General features: G+C 46.9%; 1 protein-coding gene across 1 annotated transcript; it reads right to left on the bottom strand.

Moving 5' to 3' along the window:
* Positions 1-1,002: 1,002 nt before the first annotated feature.
* On the bottom strand, positions 1,003-8,561 carry LOC149397594 (uncharacterized). Its single transcript, XM_089614278.1, has 6 exons — positions 8,410-8,561; positions 8,118-8,170; positions 7,882-7,974; positions 1,727-2,019; positions 1,517-1,537; positions 1,003-1,419 (listed from the first exon to the last, which is right to left on the bottom strand). The coding sequence occupies exons 1-6, from the start codon at positions 8,559-8,561 to the stop codon at positions 1,003-1,005; spliced, it is 1,029 nt and encodes a 342-aa protein (XP_089470404.1).
* Positions 8,562-10,074: the final 1,513 nt, after the last annotated feature.

Below are 10,074 nucleotides of genomic sequence, written 5' to 3'. Positions count from 1 at the left end.
CCAAAACAGCCAACTCCAATAGTGACCGAAAATAACCAAACCCAAAATGTTGGCGCACACAACCCGCAGGTAATATTATACCTATTCTAGAAAATAATGTAAAAAAATGGAATATTAATAGTTGTTAATTTATCAGATTGTCATTAATTGTAAATGGACAGGTAGTTGACAAGGTCACAGATGATCATGGACAGCAAAAAAAGATAGCAAGGACGTTGCCAAATCCACATCCTATCACACAACGTCCAAAACGAACATGTAGGAAGTCGGTGTTTACTACCTCCCCATACGTCACCGAAAATAAAAGTAAGAGGACTGAAGATAGTGGACCTACCAAAGAACCCGACGGCGAAGAAACAGATAACACCGCTAATGAAGAAAGCAGCCAACCATCTTTTGATATAGGAATTTGAGTATCTGTTATTTACTAAAAATCTAGTATAATTGTTCCTAAGTTATCTTTTGAAAAACATAGCTATTATGTGACTGAGTGCTAATTCATGAATGTTAGTTAGCACATCACACTCATTTTGGGTCTTAAGGTCGTTGGAACATCCAGTATTATAAATTAAACTACTATATTTTGGGTATTAGCTACTATGTTAACAGATTTTAACGTAACAAATTTGTTAATAGACATCTTATTTACCAATTATTTACAGTAATATTTCTTTTATAATTATGTTAATGTACTTCTTATTTACCATCTACTTACATTATAAAAACAAAAGTTATTAAGTCTGTTGTTTGTAAATTTTTTAATAAAATAGTTATTAACAAAATAAAATAACGTCAGAACTACATATTCAAACCATACATGTCTGTAAAACACTTTTATTACAGGAATACAATACATCTCATGTACTCAAGTTTAACAATAGGAATAAAACATCAAATGTTCGACCAATAAACAAATAATTATTCAAAAACTCCAAAAAAGTAAACAACACAAACTTAAAACCAGTTAAAAACATAAATTATTAAAAACATCCCAATAACCAACTAATTTTGGAAACCCCTTTCGTTATGACAAATTTGGCCATATTTGCCACATCTATGATTGTACGGCTGGAATTTTTCATGCTTCGATCTATACCTCTTCTCTTTCGGTCGCCCAGCTTGACGTTTATGAATGGGAGGCTTAATAACTTGAGCATCAATAGGCAGCTCCCAATCGCCTTCATGAGAAATAGGGAAAACATCTTTCTCATACGTGGCAGTAAAGTATTCTTGAGTATAATATGATGGCACAAAATCAATAGGACGTAAATGTTTCCTATATAAAGCCGCACACGCATGAGAAAATGGAAAGTCTTCAAGCTTCCAATAACAACATGTGCAAGTCCTAAGAGAAACATCAACAACTCGATGAATTGCATCATCAACAACTTCAAACTCATTGTCATTGATGGCATTAACCTGCAATTGCGTGTAAATAACATGACGTTCAATGATGTTGTAAATAGGTTGTAAATAATAATGCAATTAACAAAAACTATAATAGATTATAACTTACATTCATTGATCGAGCAACCTCCTGCAAATCAAAAAGCATCTTGAACCCAGTTCCTGTAAGACCTGAATGTATCTTTGGAATTAGCTCTCTCTTCTTGTTGATCCAATTTTGAATTAGACTTCTATAACTCAAAACAAGACATGCAACCAGCCACCCTCTAGCTTCTCACAAAACAGCATTCAAACACTCATAAATGTTTGTGGTCATTACATCAAACCTCTTCCCGGGAAACTTGCTCCTAGCCCAAAGCTCTGGATTAGCTTTGAGAAGATACTTTTTGATTTTTACTTTGTTGTTGGAGAGTATATTAAGCCAATATTCAAACTCTCTTACTGAATACGCTTTAGCACATCTATAAAAAAGTGGCTGAATGTATGTTTTCCGAAATTTGGCCTTCACATTACCCCAAAGATGTTGCATGCATATAGCAAATTTCGCCTCCGGAAAAACGTTGCTGACCGCCTTGTTAATTGACTTGTGCCTATCCGAAACAAAAACCAATTCTTTTCGAACACCATACACAATTCGAAGATGCATCATAAACCAAGACCAAGATTTGTCATTTTCAGAATCCACAATACTAAAGGCTAATGGGAACAAATGATTATCACCATTGTTGTCGGCCCGTCTAGGGCCGACGAGGAAAAATACATTACTTCGACCCGCGCGACCGGCGCGAGGCCTTTGACGGCGGAGCCTTGCCTCAGCCATTGGCCGGCCCAAACCAAAGGCCGGCCCAAGTTCCAGCCGGCCAATGGCCGGCCATATGCTCAGCCGGCCCATGGCCGGCCCAAGGGTGTCACTCGGCCATTGGCCGAGTCAAAGCCTCAGCAGGCTAATGGCCGGCCCAGTCCACTCGGCCATTGGCCGAGGCAAAGTTTCAGTCGGCCAATGGCCGACCCAAAGGTCTCACTCGGCCATTGGCCGAGGCAAAGTTTCACTCGGCCATTGGCCGAGGCAAGGCTTCAGCCGGCCAATGGCCGGCCCAGTTCACTCGGCCATTGGCCGAGGCAAAGTTTCACTCGGCCATTGGCCGAGGCAAAGTTTCAGCCGGCCAATGGCCGGCCCAGTCCACTCGGCCATTGGCCGAGGCAAAGTTTCACTCGGCCATTGGCCGAGGCAAAGCTTCAGCCGGCCAATGGCCGGCCCAGTCCACTCGGCCATTGGCCGAGGCAAAGTTTCACTCGGCCATTGGCCGAGGCAAAGCTTCAGCCGGCCAATGGCCGGCCCAGTTCACTCGGCCATTGGCCGAGGCAAAGCTTCAGTCGGCCAATGGCCGACCCAAGGGTCTCACTCGGCCATTGGCCGAGGCAAAGCTTCAGCCGGCCAATGGCCGGCCCAGTTCACTCGGCCATTGGCCGAGGCAAAGCTTCAGTCGGCCAATGGCCGACCCAACCTTGCTCACTCGGCCAAGGGGTCTTCAAACCACCCCTTGGCTGCCTATAAATACAAGGGTCCCTCCCTTGACCCAGGTAATCCATTTTTGAGTCCCGAAACGCTGCCGAACTCGTACTTCGCTCGTTTCGCTCATCTTTGGCCTCTAAACACCCCTAAAACCTCTACACTCCACCTCAATCCCACTAATGTTGAGCGTCGGAGAGGTAAACAGGGGCACCCCCCCTGTTTCCCCTTTGTAGTTCACGTGTTCTCTACTCCTTTTCAGGCACTCTGACGAACTCAAGGGACATCCACAGCTAAGGGACGACTCGGGATACCGGGTCCGACACGCTCGAGTCAAGACGAGACCACTTGGTCTGGCCTTGGGTCTAACCGTCTTTGGCTCCTAAATAGTTGTCCGAAAAACAGCGACAACATTTTGGCGCTAGAAGGAGGGGATCTCTCGACCTTGACGACGCATTCCCTCTACCAGTTTTCTCCCTTCGTTCTCACGACTCTCGAGAGATGAGTCATCTACCCACTACCTCCGCGGGTACCCGAGCGACGAGCTCGAGGTACGACCTCCGAAACCTCGCGCACCGTCTTGAAGGGCAACCTCGCGATAGCGAGAGCCAGCCCCAAGACCCGGTGAACGACCCCGAGGCCGAGCTCCGAGAGGACACGGCCCGGCGGCTCGCGGAACTCCTTGACCGTCCCGGCGTTGACAGCTCCCTCATCGCCGGTCTCCTCGGCTACGACGTCGAGGATCGATCAGCTCAAGAGTACTCCGACCCCGAGTACGTGGAGGAGTCGAGGACCGACGAGGCCACCCCTAGCCTCGCTCAAGCGCGACCCGAGAAGGCCAACGATGCGTTGGCCGATCCTTTGTGCCCGGCGCGACAACAGGCACGGTCACAGTCCCGGGGACTCGCCCCCTCGGTCTCAAGAGGTGGCCGGACACGGCCCCTCGCCGAGGAGAGAGCGACTCTGGTCGACGATGGAGCCGATAGCCGAAGCGCTCGCCGGACGACCCGGCCAAGGGCGACCTCGCCTCGTCACGCACCAAGCGTGGACCTTAGAGAGCGCTTGACGGCGCAGAGAAACTCCCGAGGGGAGGATCTCCGCCAAAGGCTAAATTCTCGAAGGGACGCGCTCCCCGCCGCAACTCTTGGCCGACCTCAGGCCAATGTCGTGGACCAAGCGTCCAATGAACGCCGACCGGTGACCCCAGTGGCCCCGACGATTGGCCCTGCCAACGGGCTTGATATGGTCACAATGATCCAGAGCCTCCAAAACCAAATCATCGAGATGAGGGAATCAGGGAGGCAAAGGCCGTACGGAGGGATCGAGGAATCATACTCTCCCTTCGCCGCACAGGTCCTCGCGCAGCCATGCGTGGGAAACTTTAAGTTACCGTCCATTCCCCCCTATGATGGACGCACGGACCCCCACTACCACGTCCAACACTATGAGACGTGGATGACGATGCAGGGGCAGACGGACGCCACCCTCTGCCAAGCCTTCAGCCTGACCCTCACAGGGTCAGGCTTTGAGTGGTTCCAAAGTTTGAGGCCTGGAAGCATCCCGTCCTTCCGAGCCTTGCGAGAGGCTTTCCTCGCTCGCTTTGCCACGCTTGTGGCACAAAAGAAACCGAAGACCCACCTCCTCTCCATTCGACAAGGGAGAGATGAGACGTTGAGACAATACCTCGCCCGCTTCACCGAGGAGTCTCACAAAGTCGAGGGCTTCGACGACAGGGACGCCATCACGGCGATTACCGAGGGAGTTCGCACGAGCGACTTCCTCAAGTCCATTGTCGGGCAAGTCCCGCGAGACATGGCGGAGCTGATGACGAGAGCCCGCACACATATGGGAATCGAGGACTATCTCGATGGCCGCGATGGCCGGAAGTCAGGAGGACAAGGTGGTCGCCACCGCGAAGAACGGGACGAAGATCGCCCCGACCCTCAAAGCAAGAGGAGCAAGGGAGGCCGGGCCCCTAACGGTCGCCCCCTCTCCGGTCCAAGATCGTCGCACGTTGATAACCTCCAAGCGTTATCAACGTACACCCCGCTGAACACTCCGCAAGAGCGGATCCTAGCTCTGCATCGCGACAAGCTAGGAAGTCCGGCTCCTCTAGCGAAGGATCCCGCGAAGAGGGATCGGAACAAGTTCTGTGAGTACCACCAGGATCACGGGCATCTGACGTCCGAGTGCTATCATCTTAGGCGTCAGATCGAGGCCCTAATTCAAGTCGGGAAATTAAAAGAGTATGTCCTAAGAACGGTTGGGGCGGCCACGGTGCACGAAGGCCGTCCACGGCGGGGAAGGAAGGGTCCGGCGACAGTGACTGACATGAACCAGGCAACGATCGAACAACCGGAGAGCTCACAGCTGCATGTCGTGGGCTAAGCCCGCCCCCTCTTTTCATTATGTCATTTTATTTCCAGTTTTAAGACAATCTCGAATTTCAATAAGGCCAATGGCCCAGGGATGTAATTTTTTACTATTTCCGTATGGTGATTAGATTACATTTCACCTTGTTGCATTATAATTTCTAGTCTCCTCTACGAGTACACGAGAAACTCGGGGGGCTAATGGGAAACAATGCTCAACGAAACTAAAGCTCACTCGTTCAAAAAAAAAAAAAAAAAAAAAAAAAAAAAAAAAAAAAACAACAAAGACGTGCTAATCGATTATGCCTTCGTTGGCAAATCGAGAACATAAGACGCGCACCATACGACGAAGACGTGCTAATCGATTATGCCTTCATTGGCAAATCGAGAACATAAGACGCGCACTAAACAACAAAGACGTGCTAATCGATTATGCCTTCGTTGGCAAATCGAGAACATAAGACGCGCACCATACGACGAAGACGTGCTAATCGATTATGCCTTCGTTGGCAAATCGAGAACATAAGACGCGCACAACACAAAAAAGACGTGCAAATCGATTATGCCTTCGTTGGCAGGTCGAGAACATAAGACGCGCACCAAACGACGAAGACGTGCTAATCGATTATGCCTTCATTGGCAAATCGAGAACATAAGACGCGCACAACACAAAAAAGACGTGCTAATCGATTATGCCTTCATTGGCAAATCGAGAACATAAGACGCGCACTAAACAACAAAGACGTGCTAATCGATTATGCCTTCGTTGGCAAATCGAGAACATAAGACGCGCACCATACGACGAAGACGTGCTAATCGATTATGCCTTCATTGGCAAATCGAGAACATAAGACGCGCACAACACAAAAAAGACGTGCTAATCGATTATGCCTTCGTTGGCAGGTCGAGAACATAAGACGCGCACCAAACGACGAAGACGTGCTAATCGATTATGCCTTCGTTGGCAAATCGAGAAAAGTAAGACGCGCACTACACAAAAAAGACGTGCAAATCGATTACGCCTTCGTTGGCGAGTCGAGAAAAGTAAGACGCGCACCACACAGAGAAGACGCGCAAATCGATTATGCCCTCATTGGCAAGTCGAGAAAACAAGACGCGCACAACACAATAAAGACGTGCTAACCGGTCACGCCCTCATTGGTAGATCAAGAAAATGAGCCACGCACGATCAACCCGAAACAAAAAGTCGTCCCTCGCGACGCACAAAGGCCGTCCCTCGCGACACGAGAAGGCCATTACTCGTGACGCAAACCCGAGAGCGTTCATCCCGCATCCGTATAAAAGCGCAGATTTTGAATTTCCACTCGATCTACGCTCGACCGGAAACTCGGGGGGCTAATGTTGTCGGCCCGTCTAGGGCCGACGAGGAAAAAGACATTACTTCGACCCGCGCGACCGGCGCGAGGCCTTTGACGGCGGAGCCTTGCCTCAGCCATTGGCCGGCCCAAACCAATGGCCGGCCCAAGTTCCAGCCGGCCAATGGCCGGCCATATGCTCAGCCGGCCCATGGCCGGCCCAAGGGTGTCACTCGGCCATTGGCCGAGTCAAAGCCTCAGCAGGCTAATGGCCGGCCCAGTCCACTCGGCCATTGGCCGAGGCAAAGTTTCAGTCGGCCAATGGCCGACCCAAAGGTCTCACTCGGCCATTGGCCGAGGCAAAGTTTCACTCGGCCATTGGCCGAGGCAAAGCTTCAGCCGGCCAATGGCCGGCCCAGTTCACTCGGCCATTGGCCGAGGCAAAGTTTCACTCGGCCATTGGCCGAGGCAAAGTTTCAGCCGGCCAATGGCCGGCCCAGTCCACTCGGCCATTGGCCGAGGCAAAGTTTCACTCGGCCATTGGCCGAGGCAAAGCTTCAGCCGGCCAATGGCCGGCCCAGTCCACTCGGCCATTGGCCGAGGCAAAGTTTCACTCGGCCATTGGCCGAGGCAAAGCTTCAGCCGGCCAATGGCCGGCCCAGTTCACTCGGCCATTGGCCGAGGCAAAGCTTCAGTCGGCCAATGGCCGACCCAAGGGTCTCACTCGGCCATTGGCCGAGGCAAAGCTTCAGCCGGCCAATGGCCGGCCCAGTTCACTCGGCCATTGGCCGAGGCAAAGCTTCAGTCGGCCAATGGCCGACCCAACCTTGCTCACTCGGCCAAGGGGTCTTCAAACCACCCCTTGGCTGCCTATAAATACAAGGGTCCCTCCCTTGACCCAGGTAATCCATTTTTGAGTCCCGAAACGCTGCCGAACTCGTACTTCGCTCGTTTCGCTCATCTTTGGCCTCTAAACACCCCTAAAACCTCTACACTCCACCTCAATCCCACTAATGTTGAGCGTCGGAGAGGTAAACAGGGGCACCCCCCCTGTTTCCCCTTTGTAGTTCACGTGTTCTCTACTCCTTTTCAGGCACTCTGACGAACTCAAGGGACATCCACAGCTAAGGGACGACTCGGGATACCGGGTCCGACACGCTCGAGTCAAGACGAGACCACTTGGTCTGGCCTTGGGTCTAACCGTCTTTGGCTCCTAAATAGTTGTCCGAAAAACAGCGACAACAACCATCTTGAGCAGTAGCCAAAAGTAATGTACCATGAGATTTTCCTTTCAAGAAAGTACCATCAACAGATATTACCGGGCGGCAAAATGTCCCATCAGGTTCGATCTCGGTCACAGTATAAGACCCTACAACATAACATTAAATAGCTGTAAATAAATCATTAATTTACAACAAATTTAGTAAATAACAAAAGAAAACTGAATCGATAGTGTAAATGTATATAATATTTACAGACTTCAATTATTGTAAATAAGCTATAAATAAAAACCTGGATTTTTCTCTTTGATCATTTCACCAACTAGTGGTAAATGACTATATGACCTTCAAAATCACCACAAAGATCCCTCAAAGCTTCTTTACGACCCTTCCATGCCCGAAAATATGTTACCTCCACATTAAATCGTGTCCTCATAATTTCAGCAACACCGGAAGGCGTAATTTGATTTGCCAATGAACCCCGAAAATCATCTTTGACACATTTGCTAATAAGAACAGAAGATGCATGTTTATTCTTGTGCCCAATAGATTTACCATAACAAGTATGGTCTTTAACATATGACCTTATGACCCATAATCCAGATTTCTTACAAACCGACGCATTTAACTTCCAAGAACACTGCATATCCGAACAACCAATACTATAACGCGTTTTACTGGATCTCAACACCTTGAATTCAAAATTGTTGAGAACTGCAGTCATGCCAATAGCCATTTGAAGTACATCTTTGCATCTAAATACGTTATTAACATTAATTTCAAAATTCATAGGAAAATTCCTCAAATCCGGTTCATCATACAAAACAATTTCCGCCGGGGGGTCTTCATGACTAGAATGAGGCAATAAAGCTTTCGACGATCCATGGCATTGTTGCTCAAATAAATTCACTGGAGAAAATGGGTAAACTTAGCATGAGGAAACAATTATCAAAACTGCATAAAATGATAAGAAAACATATACCTGAATCAATTAGAGAAAAGGACGACCATTCATCCATGCTTTGGGACGGTTATGATTTCTGGGAATAAAATTTCTAACATTGAATCCTGAAAACTATAAAATTTGAACAACTATTGGCGGCCAAAATCTATTTGAATAAATATCAACTATAAATATTTTCAATAAATGGAATTATTATTAACAGATTTCAATAAATACTGTAACAAAATTAGAAACTAATAACCTAAAAATATGCGCTCATATTAACTAACTCCACGTATTCAAAATTAAATTTTTGAATCAAAATTTTCAAAAATCTCGCACAATTTGAATTCTATTTAAATTAATACTTGCCGAAATCTTTTTCAAATTTCAAACAAAAAAGCTGTCTAAAAAAGAAGTTACTAATCCGATTATACAAGGGCAAATCTGTAAAAAAAATCCTTCATAAATGAGCTGCCACGTAAGCAACTAGGCTATTTACGGATTATTAACAAAACGTTGGCCAATTTTAAACTGCTACACATTCCGTGGCTTAAGCAGCCAATTTTTTTGTTTATTTTATTCCTAGTTTTTGTACTAAAACATAAATATTATTTGTCAATGAATGAAAATGTTATTATTATTTCTTCTGATGGAAGAATTGTATGTGATGCTCATTTATACAATGGTTTATATGTGATATCCCTTGATAATAGATTGGCTTTTAATGTTGAGATATTTAAGGTAGCTAAATCCACATCTAAAAAAGAATAAAGGTTATGGAACTTAAGACTTGGCCACATTAATATAAACAGGCTAGAGAGGCTTTCAAGGCTTGGGCCATTGAAATACCTTAAAGTGGGAACTCTACCTATTTGTGAGTCCTGCATTGAAGGAAAGATGACCAAGAGATCTTTCTCTGGCAAAGGACTAAGGGCCACCGAAACTCCTAGTTCACTCTGACGTCTGTGGACCAATGAGTGAAGCTGCAAGAGGCGGTTATGAATACTTTGTCACTTCCACTGATGATTACTCTAGATATGGTTTCATTTACCTAATGCATCAAAAATCTGAAACTTTTGGCAAGTTCAAAGAATTTTCTGCTTGTGTTGAAAACCAATTAGGTAAAACTATTAAGACCTTTCAATCTGATCGGGGAGGCGAGTTCTTGGGTACTGAGTTTATCGATTATTTTGTTGAACATGAGATTGTGTCGCAATTATCGGCTGTTGGTAACCCACAACAAAAATGGAGTTGCTGAAAGGAGAAACCAAACTCTATTAGACATGGTAAGATTCAAAACCCC

This window comes from Urtica dioica, chromosome 5, assembly GCF_054948205.1.
Source record: "Urtica dioica subsp. dioica isolate 48M chromosome 5, U.dioica_male_clone48M_v1_H2, whole genome shotgun sequence".
NCBI classification, from domain to species: Eukaryota; Viridiplantae; Streptophyta; class Magnoliopsida; order Rosales; family Urticaceae; genus Urtica; species Urtica dioica.
This window is presented reverse-complemented; position numbering and strand designations above follow the sequence as displayed.

Bases quoted from the DNA above. Each gene is read 5' to 3' on its own strand.
- LOC149397594 (XM_089614278.1), bottom strand. From the start codon at position 8,561: ATGGCTATTGGCATGACTGCAGTTCTCAACAATTTTGAATTCAAGGTG. The intron at 8,171-8,409 runs GTCATATGTTAA...GTGATTTTGAAG, and splicing joins TCTGGATTATGGGTCATAAG to GTCATATAGTCATTTACCAC. The intron at 2,020-7,881 runs GTACATTACTTT...GTGTTCGAAAAG, and splicing joins CTTGAAAGGAAAATCTCATG to AATTGGTTTTTGTTTCGGAT.